The 18,827-nt window shown below is 47.7% G+C and overlaps 1 protein-coding gene and 1 long non-coding RNA gene across 2 annotated transcripts; both read left to right on the plus strand.

The window, feature by feature from the left end:
* The first annotated feature begins 1,321 nt into the window (after positions 1-1,321).
* On the plus strand, positions 1,322-17,450 carry LOC147443935 (uncharacterized). Its single transcript, XM_086526721.1, has 11 exons — positions 1,322-1,705; positions 1,930-1,958; positions 2,176-3,145; positions 3,227-3,329; positions 3,400-3,599; positions 3,667-3,720; positions 15,921-16,121; positions 16,220-16,463; positions 16,603-16,646; positions 16,771-16,864; positions 17,028-17,450. The coding sequence occupies exons 1-11, from the start codon at positions 1,322-1,324 to the stop codon at positions 17,093-17,095; spliced, it is 2,391 nt and encodes a 796-aa protein (XP_086382847.1). The 3' UTR covers positions 17,096-17,450.
* On the plus strand, positions 17,031-18,612 carry LOC147443936 (uncharacterized). Its single transcript, XR_015189998.1, has 3 exons — positions 17,031-17,164; positions 17,823-17,926; positions 18,039-18,612. It is a non-coding gene; the product is annotated as an uncharacterized LOC147443936 (long non-coding RNA).
* Positions 18,613-18,827: the final 215 nt, after the last annotated feature.

Below are 18,827 nucleotides of genomic sequence, written 5' to 3' on the forward strand. Positions count from 1 at the left end.
GGACACAATCTGCAAAACTTGGCCTTTGACAGACTCATGTACATTCAACATGCCCCTTACTAGGAGTTTCATCACTCATTTCAAGAGTAATTTATTATTTCTAGGAGGTTTGATCAAGTTACTTAAGGAAGGGTCCATATGGAAGTGCTAGTTAGAAGTCCACATGTTCAAGCTTCCATCTTCCTCACGTTCACAAAGGCTGGAGGTGGATGCCTATAATTCCAGTCCCTAGCTTGAAGTTTGTTCTACGTAATTCATGTTGATTGAGTTACCTAAGGAAGGGTCCGTATGGAATTGATGGTAGAAGTCCACATGTTCAAGCTTCCATCTTCCTCGAGTTCACAAAGGCAGAGGTGGACTCCTAGTCAATAGCTTGAAGTTCGTTCTTCGTAATTCGTGCTGAAAAGCGTGGTGGAAAGGGGTGGGGGGGTTTGTTATGGTCACTCACTCCTGGTGGACTTGTAAACTTACTTCCATTTGCTTAGCGATGCGAGCTAGGCCCACACTTCATACGTCCTTGCATCCTTTCTTGCCACTGCGGTTTGAACCAAGTTTAAGGCTAGGTTAAGATGGGAAGGTGAAAGTGAGAGCAACAAAAGTCGCTCCTAGGTGGAAAGAAGTTGAAGTGGAGAGTTCATAGAGGGTGGTAGGGCACACACACACACATGCTTGTGTGTAGCCATACAATTGGTTGAAGGTCTGCTTAGAGGGTGGAAGAAGTGCTCGGGCAAGGGTCGGAAGACATTACGGGGGGTGGGGAGAGAAAAAACTCGTTTCTTTCGTGACGTACCTGCCAAAATCCCCCACTCCGCCCCCACTTCAATCCCCTCTTGGAAACAACCACATCCAAATGGCTCCATGATATTGGATACTGAGGAATTCGCATGGCTTCCACCACCTCATGTGAACAAGCCTAATGCCGCGTTCAGACTGCCCAAGAAGTTTCACTCAAACAAAAAGCATCTTCTACCTTCCAATTCAGACTGCATATGCTCCCCTGTGTCACAAAGCTGACACCACTCAAGGCATCCAATGAGTTTTGATAGGTTTGTTGGATCGAATGTGTCAACCCCAAGCTCAAACGACAGAGATTGGCTCCCATCATTCAACAAGTTGGAAGCCTTCACATGCGAGAGGGGAGTGTCGCTTGCTGTAATGGTGGGTTCCGTGAACATTTTTCCAGCCAACCAACGCTTGCTTAGCTTGAGCGTGAAGTCTGAATGCTACCTAAGTATGAAGCATGTACAACCATGTCAACCTTGAGACTTGCAAAGTTGCAAGGCCACCCAATATACCAGTTTCAACTTTCTGCACAAAAAAGATGGATAAAATAGTCGCTTTATTATTATGGCCCCAAAGAAGGCGGAGGAGGGAGAGCCAAGTTCAGACATGGAGTGGGGTCAAGGAAAGCAAGATATGGACGCGTGGCAAAGGCTTCAACCACAAAGAATTTAGCTTAGGCCAGCTGTCTGTCCGCACACCCAAAGCGTATCCAAATTCGAGGCTGTCCTGCTGTCTCCTCTCTGCGCGTCAGGAGAACCGAGAGAGAAGGCCGTCCCCGATTCCCCGTCCGAACTGTAGGCGCTACCTCTTAGGCTCTTTCATTCCCCGCGCGCGTGCCCCCCAACCCTCCCTCTCTCCTTTTCGCACAGACTCCCTCCATCGCCATTTGAAGAAGATCTGCTCCTGGAGTTTCAAACCTTTGGTACGTGTCTATTGCCTTGACGCTTTCGTCCCTTGTTAGTCCCTCCATTGGCCGGCTGGCGACCATTGCTGTCTCTCGTTATTTACGTACACACATCTGGTGCTGCTCTGTCTGTATCTCTAGAGATTTCACGCCGTATTTTTCCACACATGTTTTCTGTCTCTATTTCTATGGATGTGGTAAGTTTGTATCTGCAAATAAGCTGTTTTGTGTACTGTCAACAGGCCATTTTTATGCATTTCCATGATCTTGGGTCTGTACTCACACACAGTACAAGTGCCCGTGGTATGAAGACACTTGTTTTAGACTGTTGGATGAGCTGCATGCTCTCGTTACACACAGAAACACCATCGAAGCTTTTGGTCCACGCTCTTTGTGGCATTCCTGGTTTCTACGAAAGGGTAGGTTGAGAAAACCACCGTTTTAGTACGCCTGAACCACTGAATTTTCTTTATGGAGGACCAATCCAGGGACAGACTCTGCAATGCATTTTTCTTGGACATGTGCAACTGTAAGTTTACACAAGGGTACCCATTGTGGCCGTTTGCGCATTTAACGGATGCGTTTGGTAGTATCCACACTGCTAAACAGAATGTACTCATGCATGATGGGCGCAAGGGAAGTTTTGAAAACGAGCAGGATACTTTTAGGAAAGGAATTGACTTAAACAATGGGGCCAAGAAGCTCGTGAACTCCACCTTTGTCATGAGCTCGGAATCCAAGAAGTTTATTGATGAGGAGAGATTCGTCTTCGAGAATCATGCTAGTGATGCAAGGGAGCCAATGAAGGCTGCTCAAGTGTTCAGCTTGAATTCAGAGATGAAAGGGTATGACTATCAAGATGTTCCTAGAAAAGGTATGAATAAGCATGTTGTTCAGGAAATTGTGAAGGGTGTCTACACTGTCTCAGGTTCGTCCTCCCAGGAAAAAAGTTGGAGAAAGGGTGAAACTCCTGATAGTATGGATTTTAGAGGGCAGAGTGTAAGTGTGCAACTTGGCAAGGCTTTACCATTGGAAAGCTTGAGCTCTTCAAAGTCAGAGCGAAGTAGAAGGCACAGTGTGAACCACATAGAACTCACTGAGCAATCGTGGGAGTACGCATTTACATCAGAACCAGTACCCATTATTCTGACAGGTAAATCCTTCTGTAGTCGACAATCATATCAGGGTCTACAAACAGAGGGCTTGGCTTGTCCAAGTAAGATTTCTCTTAGAAAGCTTCCACTGCGCTCATCTGAAAAGCACATGCCTGCTAATATCAAGATGCTAAAGATTGACAGTCTTCCAAAAGCCGCAAGGAGACCTGCTTATAAGCATAAAGAGTCTAAAACAAATTGGAAACAGAAAATGCAAACAGTTAATGTGATTAAACAACTTGTTTGTGGAGGTTTTGCTGGTGTAATCTCAAGGACTGCAGTTGCCCCACTGGATCTGATAAAGGTGAGCCTTTAGCATGATTTCCACTGTGCCTTGCAAGGGATTGTTGCTGCGGTGTGTAACCTCTTTCTCTGGAGTATGCAGACTTACTTGATCACCTCACATAGTCTGCGGGGATGTAACAAGTCTGCGTGGACCATCTGCAAGGACATTTTAGATCAAGATGGCTGGCAAGGTCTATTCAGAGGTATACTTCTTAGTTTGCATGCAGGATTCATTTAATCACACAACTAACAAGCTTTGACTAACATGAGCAGGTAATTTGGTTAATTGCATAAGAGTAGCCCCCAGCAAAGCTATAGAGCTTTGCGTCTTTGAGACAGTTCGAAGGCTGTTGAACAAGGAGGGTCATCCTTTAAAGCACATGGCTGCTACTGTTGCTGGGGGAGCTGCTGGAATGGCTGGAACAATTGTGACGTACCCTTTAGAATTGCTCCGTACCAGAATTTCTGTTCAGGTAGTTGCTTTTATAGAGTACCATCAGTAACTGTGGCGTAGAGAGACTTACCTTTCTTCTTTTGCAGCCTGAGCTGTATAGTAGCCTGTCACAAGCGATCAGGAAGATAGCTCAAGATGAGGTAGGTCTCCTGCGACACATTGATACAAAATTTCATTTTCTCAAAACAAAAAAGCTTAATTGAATGAATGAATTGCTGTATGTAGAGCTGGCTATTATAACTTATAAGACAATATGTGAATTGTCATTTGATCTGAACTCCTTGTAATTAATGTGTGTACCTTTGAGAAGCATTGTTGGCAGTAGCTGACGCCAAGGGCTCCCCCCCCCCCCCCCCCCCCCCCCCTTTTAATTTTATGATATCTGGAGGTGGTTCTAACTTTTGTCTCATAGGGAAGTATTTTTTAATCTATACGAAACATTGATGTCTTTTTTTTCTTTCTTCTTATTCTCGAGCAAAGGGATGCCGAGGCCCGAGGGAGCTTTAATTCTTTCTCCCTCTCTCTCCCCTCTCCATCCAATAGCCCTTAATAGTCCACATACCCCATGCGCATCTTGTTTTGGCCATGCTTGCATAGATTCCTTATTCTACACCCATTGTTGGGCCTTGTGGCGCTAGTGGGGACTTCATAGTGCGTAGTCAATGATGGAGCTGATGGGTAGATTGCCGTATGGATGACTACCATGAGTCTATAGTTTGCATTTTCTATTAAAAGTGAATACATGCTTTTCCTGTGTGTTATAGCGTATAGATGTCAAGGGATGTCAAAGTGGCAGTGGAAAAGGTAAATTGGATGATGAATGGGGCAGGAACTAGCAAACATCTTTTCTTTGAATGTGGATGGTCACCCCTTAAAACCCCTTGTTGTAGATCTCACTATGAATTAGCCAGGATTTACCAGACAGCCCTCCACGTGCATGGACCTTCTGCATTAGCACCTTTACCCAGCCTACAATGCATATTACATGCATAGAAGAGGGTGTTATCCCTATAGAGAGGGGATTGTAGATGACAACGCTGTAAGATAGAGATTATAGAAAGCGAAGCCGAAGATGTTAAAGTTTATAGCATCTCAAGTGAATAGCTCAATGTGATCCCAATATTTATTTTCGCTTTGTGTATTTATTTCTCGCAGATTCAAGAATAAACTCACTTGGCACGCGGCACTTGGAGTTCCTCCATCCTTCTCAACAAATTGCTACGTGGAATCATCTCAAAGGTTTTCTTGAAGTCCACAAAGCAACAATACAATCGTTAGCCTTTCAACCGACTTTCCACCATGAGAACATGAAGAGTGACAAGATGGTCAATGGCAAAAGCAGCAGTACAATTGTTTTTCTCTCAACCGACTTTCCTCCATGAGAACATGAAGAGTGACAAGATCAATAAAACCTTATAAGTTTAAAACAATGCTTTCATAGCACTTCCCAGGCGTTCCTGGATGCAACCACATGCACGAATGCAATGCAAACATAGATTCCTCGTGGGAAAGAGTCTGCTCTTCCCGAAAAACTCGTTAAAATATTCCGCTTTTTAAGAAAAGCCTCTCAGAACCCATCTTTATTCTTGTGCTTGCATCTTTACGCGTATTCCTCTTTCCAGTTCGGATTTTCTCTCGACTATGGATATCCCCTTTCTGATGCACCCGTCACCCACCTTGTGACGCATCAGGAATACCCATCACCTAGTGCTTTCCTACCGAACTTACGGTACAATCTCCTTCACGATGCTCTATGTCACCCATCCTATGACGCATCAGAGATGTCCGTTCCCGGACGGTCGGATACTTCTTCCCGATGCTCCCTGTCACCCATCCGATGTGACGCATCATAACTACCCGTTCTTGGTGGCCTTACAGATATTCCCGTTCACAGTGCTCCCGTCATTACTTTGAATGACGCACTAGGAATACTCTGTACTCGGATGTCTCTAGTGAGAAAAACCCTCTCACTTAAAATTCCAGTAATTCATTTAGAATTATTTTTCCTGTTGTTCCAAGCGAGAAAACCCTCTCACTTATAAATCCAATAATTCATTTAGAATTATTTTTCTATCAGATAAAGCCTATTTAGCAACACTTGCAGGAAGAGCTGGAACAGAACTTTTGACCAAAAGATGAACCCGGTTATGGAAATGACACTGAAAGAGATATTGATGTACTGACAATTTGGTTGTTTGTGAGAGATAATCGGAAATAGGAGCAAGGAACTCGCTTCTGTATGGATTGGGAAGCATGGAGCTGGACATCCACTCTTTTTCAACGAGGTGAGCCATCTCCTTGCGTGTTTTGTAGGTCAAATCAAGGATGAGATGGTGAGATTGAGAGCGACGATAGCTCATGAATGAATCGGATGTCCTTTTGATTCGAGATAAGAATGATGAATTTAAATGAATGAATGAATGATGATGCGTGTTGAATGATTTTAGTGCACCAAGATTCCGATATGAATGAGATGACTAGATACTCTGGTGAGCGCATAAAGAGTTCCTGTGAGATGAGATGGCTACACAGGGATCTAGGTAAGACTTTTGGACGGATGAGATGACTAGATGATTGAAACACTGTGTTCAGTATAAACTAAGTGTGTGAATGAAGAACTTTGAAATAGGAATGTCCGAAGATGATTTTTGTAAAAAGATTCTATATCTCCCAGCCTAGACCTTTTTAGGTTATGCGGGAGGAGTGATGAGGGAGTCCTTGAATATCTCTTGGCTCGGACCTTGTTGGTTATGGGGGAGGAGTGTACATTGGCGACTTTTTTTTTTCTTTTTCCGAGAAAAAGATCCTTCTATTAGTTAATGAAAGCTGCCCGTAGGCCTACAACCACCTCTGCAAGAGAGGGCTACAACAACCATGATGGGGAGACTCTCCCAATGAAAGAACAACATATATACAATGAGGCTAAATCAAGGGATGGGAGGAGGGAAGAGCCACACAGGTGGTCGGTAGTGCCATCTGAGCACACCCTGGACAATGGTGTAGAAAGGCCCAGGGCGCCAGAGTCGAAGGAAAGCCTCGCGGCGCTCCCGCATGCGGTCGGAGCTGCCTTGTAGTCCCTCAAGCTCTCCTCTGAGAGTATGGATCAGCTCTAGCCAAAAGTCACGAACAGTCTCTGTTGGCGGCATAGAGCGGGCCTCAAAAATGTGGGAACAGCGGGCCTGCCAGATGAACCAAAGTGTCAGGCCATTGATGAGCTCCCAACACTCCTCTCTCTTACTGCACCACTCTTGTGGAGTAAGCTCTGTAGCAGGCTGGAGTGTAGGACGCCCCCCCTGTATCACTATCATCCTGTTGGTGGAAGATAGCTCAAACTGAAGTGCTGGGGCGGTGAGAGTAGACCAACCCGCTGGCCCCCAAGTGTACTGTCTAGCCGTGGAGAGAGTATGCATCAGCCGAAGAACTCGTAGCCACACCTGCTGGGCCGAGGGACAGTCCGAGAGACAATGACGCTGACTCTCCATCAATTGGTCACAGGCTGCACATGCGGCCGAGAGACCACTATGCACAAGCCAACCCCTACTGCTGTAGCTCTGTGTGCAACCAGCCACTGAAACAAAGTGATGCGCCTCGGCTGTCTGGAGTCCCACAGCCTCCGGCAAAAGGCTACCAAGAACTCGACTGTGAGGCGCTCTTGCCAATGACGTGCTGAAGCGGGGCGGGCCTCTCTCTGTGCTGCAAGTATACGACGTCCAAGCCGAAAAGTGTACTGCAAGAAGGGGACTCCTGGGTGGTCTGCAGAAGAGAAGGGGTCGTCAACAGCACCTGGTTGGCAACTACTACTCTACCAGCCAGCGAAAGTCGTGCTGAGCTCCAATGTAACAGCTTTCTCCTGATGGACAGGAGAAGAGGAGCAATCTGCTGCTCGGGAGACAAGTCCAAACCAACCTGACAACCCAAGTACCGAACTGCAGTCGTTGGGGGAATCCACCTGAAACCCTCTCCTGGCATCCAATCTGGCACAGGAGCACTCCCAAACGAGAAAGCCACTGTCTTTCTCCAGTTGATCAGTGCGCCCGATGCACAACGGAAGGTCTCCAAAGCTTGCTCACATCTGTGAAGATTGGCCTCCTGGCCATCTAAGTACAAGGCTGAGTCATCGGCAAACTCAACGTCCAGTAGCTCCTCTCCCCGAATAGGGAGTGCTAAGCCCCGAAGACCAACCTGCTGTGACACCAAAAATCTGCTCATCGCGTCCGCATAGAACAGAAAGAGAAAGGGGGCAAGAGGACAACCGTGTCTGACCGAGCGTGCGAGCATGAAACGCTCACCTCTCCCTCTTGCCAAAAGCACCTGACTGTGAGCGTGTCTGTACAAAGCTGACACCCCTCTGATCCAAGCATCTGAGAAGCCCATCCTGCGGAGAGCGCCCTCTAGAAAGTCCCAGTCAACTCGGCCGTATGCCTTCTCAAAATCGAGAAGAAGAATCACAAGGTCCTCACCACGGAGCCATGCCAGGGCAGAAGCCTCCCAGAAAGTAAAGATGCTGTCAAGGATACTGCGTTCTTTGACAAAACTTGTCTGAGTCCCATGTATAAGGCTCTCTAAAAGTGGCTGAATCCTCAAACTCAGAGCCTTGGCAAGAATTTTGTAGGCTGAGTTGAGGATGGTGATGGGGCGCCATTGTCGAATCTCATCCAAGGAGCCACCCTCCTTGGGAATGAGGTAGATCAGCCCCTCACTCATGCTGTCAAGCATCACTCATGTGTGCAAAATGTGCTGAAAAGCACTACAAAGATTTGGGCCAAGCAGGTCCCAGTACTCCAAGAAGAAGCTGGGAGTCAACCCATCCTCACCTGGACAGCTACCACGAGGGAGGGCCCTAAGAGCCGTGTGCAGCTCCTCAAGCTGAAGTGGCATCTCTAGCCTCTGGCGTATCTCCTCTGTCACAAGACATGGCATTTGTGCCCAAACCTGCTCCCTTCATGCATCCTGCGGCTCTCACTGAGGCTCAGTCGACAGTAACTCACGGTAAAAGTTAGTAGCAACTGCACACATATCCTCGGGCTCACGAGCAACTGACCCATCCGGCCTCCTCAACTGAATGACCTTGGCATGCGAGTGCCAAGGTCCCACTATCTCAAAAAAAGCACTAGTCACTTTGTCACCCACCTGAGTCCATTGAGATGCTTGTCCATGAAAGGCAAACTCATGACGCCTCTCCTTTGTGCTAGCAAGCTCCTTTCGAGCCTGCTGTAACTGCTCCTCCAACCATGGACTGTCCGGATGCTGCTCCTGCATCCTCTGTAGTGAAGCAATGCCTCCCTGAGACGTTGCTCCGCCTCTCTCGCTGCAGCCTGGCGAGCCAGAGACTCCTGAAGAAAAAAGTGGCTAAGTTGAGCTAGGCCTGAGGCCACTCGGTCTGCAGGTGGAACCTGGGTGTCCATGCCCTCTGTCCAGAGAGCCTCTACCCTCTCTCAGAGTGTTGAGTCCAACAAGACCATCTCTGGGATGCGAAGCATCGTGCTCCCAATCGTGTGCCTGTCTGCCACTGTGAGGATCACTGGTGCATGGTCCGAGAAGGAAGTCCTTGCCAAGATGCCCACTGAACCCCCCGAGTCACTGAAGTGGTCACTAGTGTAGAAGCGATCTATCCGCGATAGATTCACTCCTCCCACTCTTCGGTCCGATCTAGAGAAGGCAAGACTGTCTGGGGGCCTCACAAAACCAGAGTGCTGCCATGTATCTGAGACCCTCAAAGTCATATAAAACCTCTCCCAAGCTGCCAACTCGACTCCATCTCCATGCACAGTAGCATGGCTGCCACCAATCCTGTCAGAAGGGTGCTCCAACATGTTGAAGTCCCCTCCTATACACCAATGATCGGCCTGCGGCAAAGACTCAACAATTTGTGACCAAAACTCTGCACGAGCACTCGCCACATTGGGCGCATAGATATTCAGGAAGCCCACAAGGCCACCTTGAACCTGCATAGTAATCCACTGAGCCCTGCTTGACACAATAATCCCTCTGCCCACAATGGCCTCCTGCAATGAGTCCGCAATAGTCATACATACCCCACCCTGGATGCCTCCAGGTCCAAAAGCAGCTGACCAAAAGGTATCATAACCATAGTAACAGGGGACGCCCTTTTTCGTGCTTCCCGTCCCCACTTTTCCGTCCCCACTTGCCGTCCCGCTCTCTTTTTTACACTAAAAATCCATTTCAGCCCCGTCCCCCGTCCCCCGTTCCCCCGTCCCGGAATGCGTCCCTTGTGACTATGATCATAACGTCCATGCAAAATCTGACCACATCGCCGAATGCGGCTCTCACACAGATGGTGCTCTTGAAGCATAAGGAGATCAATCTCTCCTCCCACAAGGCAACGCTGAAGCTCTTGACGCAATCGGCCCCCCTGTCGCTGAAACTGGGGCCCACCTAGTCCTCCACGTTCCATGAGACGATCCTCATGGGGAGCGAGAGAGAACAGATGCTGCCGCAGCAGCAAGACGGGCTATCTTCGAGGCAGGCTTGGATGGGGAGTAATCCGCATCCGAGCGTCCTCTAGATAGACGTGATTGCAGTGTGCACCTAGCCCAAGCCCAAGCAGAGCGAGCCATGTGTAACGCAACCTCCTCTGTCCATGAGTCCTCATGAATGTATACATAGCAAGGCAAACACTGCGTATCAGCAAAGAAGTACACCACAATGTGCCTACGTCCTGTTGAGTCTGGGGGTGTCACCGCAAACTTGGCCAATGGCCACAAAGTCTGCAGCATATCTGTAACTCCAAGTTCTCCCATGCGTTGAGAGGACTCTAAGACATGCGTATGCAACCATCCCACCACTGAGTCGAGGGACCACTCTGTCTCGGCCCTACCACATACGAGAAAGAAGAAACCAACTGCTGAGTCCAAGGCCTCTGTCCCCCTTGCGGCGAGGAACAAAACATGGACCCTGAAGCAGGCTGCCTCATGGTCTGCTGTGGAATCGCCTAGAAAACGAGTGAACTCGTAGTCGAAGAAGTCCCAGCGACGTCGGATGTCAATGCTCGTCAGTGGGGCCGCAAGAAGGGATGACCCTCTCTCGCTAGGCGGCTCGCGGCAAAGGCGCTGCCAAGAGATCTCCTAGCGGCCTGAGAGGGACCAGTCTTCTGAGCCGATTGAGAAACTGGAGCAGGAGGGGGGGGAGAAGGAGCTGGGGAGAGTGGAGGAGAAGAGGGGCGGGATGGGGCGACAGAGGTAGAGGGGCGAGGTGGAGAGGCGACGGGAGCAGAAGGCGGGGAGGATGAGGAAGAGGGGGGAACTCTTGGGGGGGGGGGGGGGGGGGGGGGAGCGGCTGTCGAGGGAGAAGCGGAGGTGGGGACTGGCGCAGGGATCTCCTCCTGCTCAAGAGGACCAAAACGGTTCCCCGTGGGAACCCACTGTTGCTGAGTAGGCACTTGAGGGCCACTCTGAGTGGCAGGCTGACGCTGTGGCCCCTGGCGTCGGCGGCCACGAGCCTGCTGCCACCCCTCCTCCGCTGGAGCCCTAGGCTCGGAGGGTGGCTTTGCATCTGTATGTTGTGCCGTTGGCTGTGGTTGCGGGCCAGCCCTGGCAGGTTGGGGTTGAGGTTGTTGTGCAGGTCCCGGCCTCCTCCGTGGACAGGCCTTCGCTAGATGGCCCATCTGTCGGCAAATGAAGCACTGGTTCGGGAGGCCCGAGTACTCCACACACTGTCGAAACCAACCCCCACTCACCCGAGGTTAAAGGATAACCTTCGGGAGCGTGTAGGTATCTCTGACCAAAACTCGAACTGAGGGAATGCCAGCCGCCTTGGCAGCTACTGATGCTGCTGTACGAGGTGTCTCGAGGACAATCCCAATGGCGGAACCGATCCTGGAAAGAAGTGGTAGGTACTCCCTCCGTAAACCCGAAAAGCAGACTGAGATGGGGATGTCTGCCTCCTCTACTAGAACATCCGAAGGTGGGTCAAAACCATGTCGCCACTATCGAAAGTGGGCACGTGATGCTCGGATGGCAGTGGACTCATAGCTATGACCTTGGACGCCATCTCGGAGGACTCAAATTCGATCTAATAGTAACCCCGTCCAAGAATCTGGACATCCAAGATCTTTCCCACCTCTGCGAGAAGGCGGGCCTGGAGAAGGTCCCGCAGCTCTCCTTTGCTAGGTCGGGTGCCAAGAATCTTGCAGATGACCGAGGTCGCCTGCAATCGCTCTACCTCTGCGGCAAGGCTCACTTGCTCTGTAGGCGAGAGAGCAAGTTGAATGGTGGGCTCAGCGGGGTCGGGTGATGGGGCTTCCGGCGAGTCCCTCTGTGGCGAAGTTGGAGCCTCCATCTGTGTCTACTACTGTGGCGTAAGAAGGGGACGACGGGAGGGTGCTGCAATTGGGCGCGCCAAACACTACTCCAAGGAATTGAAACAAATGCCGAAAGTGCCGAACTGCAGGGAGTTGCCGAGGAGAAGGAACCCAACGGGCGGGCGAACGGGCCGAGGCGGCCGGGGGGGGGGATAAAGCGGGCTGGGGCGAGCGGGAAGGCAGCGAAACAAGCACACAGGGGATAGGGCACCGGGCGGTGGTAGCAGGGGCTGAGGGCGGGCGGACAGGCTGGGACAGGGGCAGTGCGTGGGAGGGCAGCGGGGGCTGAGGGCAGGTGGGAGGGGGGAGGCAGCCAGCGGGAGGGCAAGGCAGCACTTGGGGGGGGGGTTTTGGGTGCGATGGCGCAGCGAGGATAACACAGCAGCAGCGAGCGCGCTTGTACATCGGCGACTTTATATTTATATGTTTTGTAACATCATATGCATATTTGTGTTGTATTGTGATGTGCCAACCACTGAATATTCCTAACTGGATGAGATTGCGTGGGTATGTAATTTTAGTGCATCAAGACACCGTGGAAGAAAAGTGCAGTCTGGGTGTGATGGCTAATTTTACCACGCCAAGAGTTCCGATCTGGACGAAAGGAGAAACCAACTCCTTGAACAAAAGAGTCGAAAGGAGAAGCCAACTCCTTGATCAAAGAGCCGAAAGGAGAATTCAACTCCTTAACAACATAAAAGAGCAAACTGATTGTCCTCGAAAATTTTTGAGCTAACTTGAGTTGTTTTGTAGATATATTGTCATTGCGGACGATTACTCTCTTTCAAGAAGGGGGGATGTCACAAACTGCTGACGTGTCAAGCCACTGAAGCACTGAGCCACTGTGTAGATTACTGGCTGAGGGGCCTAAACCCTAAGAAGCAAAAGCAATAGAAGAAGATGATGTGGCAAACTGTACGGAACTCCGGATTTCGCACTGGCTTGCTGATGTGGTAGACTGTACGGAATCCCGCGTCTCAAGTTGACTGTTGACGCGGTAGACTGCACGAAATCCCTTTTTTCACGTTGAGTGTTGAGGTGGCAGACTGTACGGAATCCGTGTTTTGCGTTGATAGATTTTGACGTGGCATTGTACGGATTTTCGTAATTTGCGTTGGCAGCTTTTGGACAATATGATTTTGCACTAGATGCTTTTGAGTTTAAGGCTAATCATGTAAACTGCTTTTGGGCCTAGGGCCTTTAAATATGAGGCCATGTGCTCATTCTTTGGCATGCTTCTGGACGAAGGCGTAGAGCTTGGAGTACCGGCTTGTACTGTTTTGATGCAATATAAAGAAATACCGAAAGGGGCGCCAAGGTTTGGGGCCAATACTCTCTGGGGTGAAATTCCGCCACTCCGTGTCGCATGTCGTCTCTCTCTCTCTCTCTCTCTCTCTCTCTCTCTCTCTCTCAGTTCAGTTGTTATTGAAGTGCTAAAAGTCTGTTCAATTTTTTATTTTCTATTGGCACGAGGTGCCCGTCTTGTGACACTTAACATCCTAAACAAAATGTTGCACAGAGAGAGAGAGAGAGAGAGAGAGAGAGAGAGAGAGAGAGAGAGAGAGAGAGAGAGAGAGACGTGGTTGCAAGGACGGGTACCACGCGCCAACAGAAAAGAACAGACTAAACAACTTTAAGCACTCCAAAGAACAATCAAACTGAAAGAGATAGAGAGTGCATGACACACGAGACGGGGAGTGGCGGAGTTTTACCCCAAGAGAGCACTAGCCCCAAACCTTGGCACCCCTTTTGTATTTCTTTATATTGGTTGAACTCATTACGTTGCCGGTACTCCATCCTTTGCACCTTCACGCTTCTTTGCATATATTGAAAGGTCCTTGGCCCATGAAAAGCAGTTACATAAAAAGCATCAAACTCTGAAAGCATTTGGTCCAAAAGCTGGCGCCCAAAAGCTGTGAGCATGGATTACGAAAATCCGTATACCTGCCACGTCAGCAGCGCAATTCGCTGAAGTCCGTATAGGGGGCCACATCATCAGCGCAAATTGCGGGTATCTGTATTGGTTGCCATGTCATCAAGTTTTTATGCCAGGCTTTTGTGTGTGTGTGTGTGTGGGTCCTGATTTATTTATTGTCTTTAGGTCTCTTGGGCCCATCGGACGAGGTCCCATAAGTTGGTGGGAACTTTTAAAAAAATAGGCCTCTTGGCAAGACTTTGCAAGTTGGTGAGAACTTCTTCTGTTGTTTCTTCTTCTTAGGGTTTAGGCCTCTCGGACGGGATCTGCAGGTTGGCTCCGTTCTTCAGTGGCTTGACACGTTAGCAGTTTGTGACACCTGCTCAAAACATTGGCAATAATGTATTGCTGCAATGCCCTATAAGGGAGGGGCAGGGCCAGCATCTTTAGCTCATCAATGAAAAATACCACCTCCGCATAAGGTGCAATATGGCCATAAAAATGCATCAAAGTCAAAGATCCCAACAAGACTTGGGAACAAGAGTCTTGCCTCTCATCAGCATACTAATATGGGAGGGGTCCCAAACAGCTAGGACAAGGCTTAAAGGGGAATCTTGATTCCACAACAGGGCTTTGAAACAAGAGGACAGCCCAAAATGGTGCTGGGATGGGGGGAACGGGAGGACATTGGGGACAGGAAGCCCAAAAATAGGCTTCTCATGTTACTATGCTCGTCGTGGGCTCATACATAGCTCAGTAGGTGTGGTGCTACGTTAGGTACAGTCATGACCCTCTCTCTAATCTGCTCTAGGGAGATACTGGAGCCACCATTGAAAGGGAGCCTCCATTAACAACCCCTCTCAGCATTTGGATGTGCCTCTAATAGAAGTGAGTTGGAGTTGAGGGTTTGTCTTTCTCAGAAGACAGGAGAAAGATAGTTGGTAATGGGTTTATGGAAAGTTGAATAGTACCATCCAACATTTTTTCTTGAGTAAAAATTGGTCTTGTCATGAAATATTGCATTCCTTGCAAGAGCTATACATTTCGGGTTATCAAGGGAAGTGATAGTGGTCTGCTTGTGGAAATCCCATCTTACAAGCACCGCCTCAATCTAACTTACTTGCATGTAGCACTTGAAGCAAGAGGATACTCGGCCTCTCTAGAAGATAAGGATACAGTAGGTTGCTTGCTGCTCCATGAAATTGCTCCTGAACTAAGAGTAAAGGTCTTACCTGTAGTTGAATGTTCGTCTCAAAGTGATGATTTGATTGGACCGAAAAAGGAGATGAAGAGCTGAAAAGGACCCGAGCTGAAGCCAATGCTATTTGTAGCCTGAAATCAGGTGGAAAACATTCCGCGTTTTGTGGTGCTTATGTTGCAGTTGTGGTGGAGTTGGGACATTCGAAAGCTTCTGGGCGCTAGTTATTGAAAGTGTTGACTTTCGGCACTTCTGAGCATTAGTTTCTGATAGGAGTTGATTGGGGTATTTTGATCACTTGTAAATAATGAGGCTTTTAAAGTCGCTTTTGGATCCATGCCTATGAAAGAGAGGTCAAGGGTGCTATTAGAGCACCCTTGACCTCTCTAATAGCACCCAGAGGAGGACAACTTTGTAGACGACTCAGAGGGAGAGTGTCACGGGGGCTCTCTGAGTTGTGAACTTCGACTTTGGCCTTATGGGAATGAAGAAATATTGCAAGGGGTACCTAGTTGAGGGGCCAATGCTTTTGGGATTGGACTCTGCCACTCCGTGTCTTGCCTACTGTGTTCAGTCTTGTTTCAAGTTCAAGTGTTTTATGATTTGGTTAATTTAGATCTTTGTATTGATGTATACTTGTTCGTGTGTGCGTGTGCGCAGTGCGCACTTTGACAGCTTGCTGGCACTAGCCCAAAAAAGTAAAAAGTTTAGTTTTTAACCAAGGTGCCGTTCATTTCATTCTTACACGGTCATCATGCATAGATGGTGGTTCTCTTTATGCTAAAAGGGAAATAATCAACTTGTACCTTAAGTCTTTGGCGCTCATGATCCTGATTGCCCTGGGATTTAATCCTTAAGTTTGCTGTGGGTAATTGTATACTGCTCAGGCCAGTTAATTTATGTGCAGGGGTTCTTGGCATTTTATTCAGGTTTGAGTCCCAGCCTTGTGGGAGTGTTCCCTTATGCTGCAACCAATTACTTTGTGTATGATGGGCTTCGCACAGCTTATCGTCGTTCCACGGGGAAGAATAATGTTCCAACAGAGGCAACCCTTGTGTTTGGCGCTGTGGCAGCGGCTGCTTCTAGTGCTGTTACTTATCCATTAGAGGTGTGTCCAAAATTGCACAGCCTTTCAGAAATGAATCCGTGGTTTTAGCTCTTTAGTTTTTTCTATGCTTATTTATTGAATGACTTTTCTTCTACCAGGTGGCAAGAAGGCAAATGCAGTTGTCTCTTACAGGGGCTTTTGTTAAGAAATCGACTGTTGGGGTCATTTTGGATATTTATCAGCATGAAGGGTTTCTGGCTCTGTACAGGGGACTTGGAACAACCTGGTTAAAACTTATTCCTGCTGCTGGGATTTCCTTTGTGTGTTATGAGACCGCTCGATTGGCCTTGCAGATTGATGATGCAAGCCTGGTTAAGCTTGAAGTCATGCCCGAACAGGAAGGTTGATTGATTTGCTCTTTTATTGAGCTGGGAAAAGAGAGGAAGACACAGGAATCATCAGGTATTAGGAGGTCTGACGCCGAGAGAGCTAGGAGGGGAGATACAAAGAGCCAAGAGGGGACAGTGATGACCTTGAACAGGGCAGGCTTTCTTGAAGAGTGAGCAGAGGTCTCTCTACCGAAAGGTACTGGCAGTAGGACACGGTTCTGCAAGAATCTATGCTTGTATCGGGGGATGGGTTTCAAGTCTTAGCAAGTAATGTTATGGGTGAAGTGTAAGCGGTCCATCTTTTCATTGAAATCGTGCAGGGGGAGTTCTTTGACTCTACTGGCATGGAAGCACCACGGCAGCAATTGCTTATGTTTCAAGGACCTGGTGGCTTTTTCTTCAAGAAAGTTCCAAGTCAGCTTCTTCTTTGCTGCCCTAGGAGAGGCTTGGTCAAATCTTATTCCAAAAAGTTTACTGTTTAGTTGTTGCTACTACTAGTTTCTTGCATGGTAGTTTTACCAGTAAAAAAAGTCTTCAGATTGTAAACAAAGGCAATTAAACAACTGGTTTCTTGCAGTGGTAGTTACACCAGTAAAAAGTCTTCAGACTGTAAACAAAGGCAATCAAACAGAGGTTATGCTTTGATATTGTGGTGCGAATACATTGATTTCTGCATGCTCATGCATGCCATACCAAGAAAGTCTTATTAGTAAGGTATGTATTGGATACGGATTCCATACCTGTTGAGCTCCCAGTTTTGGACCTTGTCAATGTGCAAGAACATGAACTGGTTTAACAGTTTACTAGAGTATAGCACTAAGCAAGAAAAGGCAGCTGCTGCCCATAAAAAAGAGAGTAAAACCCATGTGGTCTCTGGATACTTCTTTCTTTTGCTCTTGCATCTTTTTCTATACATTTAGGTATGTGCAATGTCGCTGCTTTGTTGAAGTACCCTGGTTATCCAAGACAGTAGAAGAGCTGCTATAAATTTTTAGCTCTCTCTCTCTCTCTCTCTCTCTCTCTCTCTCTGTGGGAAGTTGGGAAGTGGGCAGCTGCTGAATTTTACCGTTGTTACACCCAAAAAAAAAAAAGAGAGTAAAACCCATGTGGCCTCTGGATGCTTCTTCCTTTTGCTCTTGCATCTTTTTCTGTACATTTAGGTATGTGCAATGTCGCTGCTTTGTTGAAGTGCCCGGGTAATGTGTGATATCCAAGACGGTAGAAGAGCCGCTATAAATTTTTAACGCTCCCTCTCTCTCTGTGTGGGAAGTTGGGAAGTGGGCGTACTACATACATTTAAGAACTTGTGTAATGCGAGAGATGTCACATGTAGGGCTCTCAAAAAGTACCTTTTCACACATTGCTGACACAGGTTCATCTTTATGGAGTTGAAGTACCGGGCGGGAGCATCTTAAAGTCTATACTTGGAAAGAGGTTAAGAATGGCCAAAAACATTTCTCACAAACTTTCTTCAAGGTAAGACTCGAATACCCTATACTCCTACTCGAGTCTGGATCTCTTGCAATTGATTTAGGGTTGTGGAGTACATGATAAAACTACATCTAACCCTTTGTAATTTGCATAAAAGCAAGATCTTGAGCTCGGGATGGATGCAAGACATAAAGAAGTGGTTTGGGAGATGGGAGATGGGATGCATCTCAATTGCACATGACGTCTCAATAGACTTCAAGTGAATGAAGTTTTTTCCATATGCCAAGGTATTACAGCTTGGGAGGAATTGATGGGGTCATGCTGTATTGATTATATCACCCATAGTACTAAACCATGTTCTTTTCAAAAAGAGGAAAACGTACTCTCTTATATGCTTGAGTCTATCCCTTTGGTGGTGATATGCACAATCGCATACGGGACGGGGTGTTGAGGCAATGCAAAAGAGTCGTATTGATTGTGCACATCATACTTGCTTCAAGTTGGAGAGTCTTATCACAGAGACCTCAACTTTTGCTCACACCTGAACGTGCTTCCCTCACATTTCTAGCCATGACTTAGACCTACACACTTTCCTCTCCCGCCATAGTGTGGGCTCCCCATTGTGATTCTCATCACCATGATCCTTGAGCATAAAGAATCACTAATCAACCCAACACATAGTAAATCACATGTATTGGTCATGTTTTAATTCAGAGGACGATAATAAAATCTCTCTCTCTCTCTCTCTCTCTCTCTCTCTCTCTCTCTCTCTCTCTCTCTCTCTCTCCATGATTCTTTATAGGAAAAATTTACCAAAACATCTCTCTAATTTGTGAAAAATTTCAAAATATCCTCAAATTTTAAAATTCTCAAAATACCCTTGTATTTATTTTGATTGGGTTGCTTAAGATTTTCTAATCTTTATTTATTTTTCACAAGTGATCTT

Source organism: Adiantum capillus-veneris, chromosome 13, assembly GCF_014529385.1.
Source record: "Adiantum capillus-veneris isolate H3 chromosome 13, ASM1452938v2, whole genome shotgun sequence".
NCBI classification, from domain to species: Eukaryota; Viridiplantae; Streptophyta; class Polypodiopsida; order Polypodiales; family Pteridaceae; genus Adiantum; species Adiantum capillus-veneris.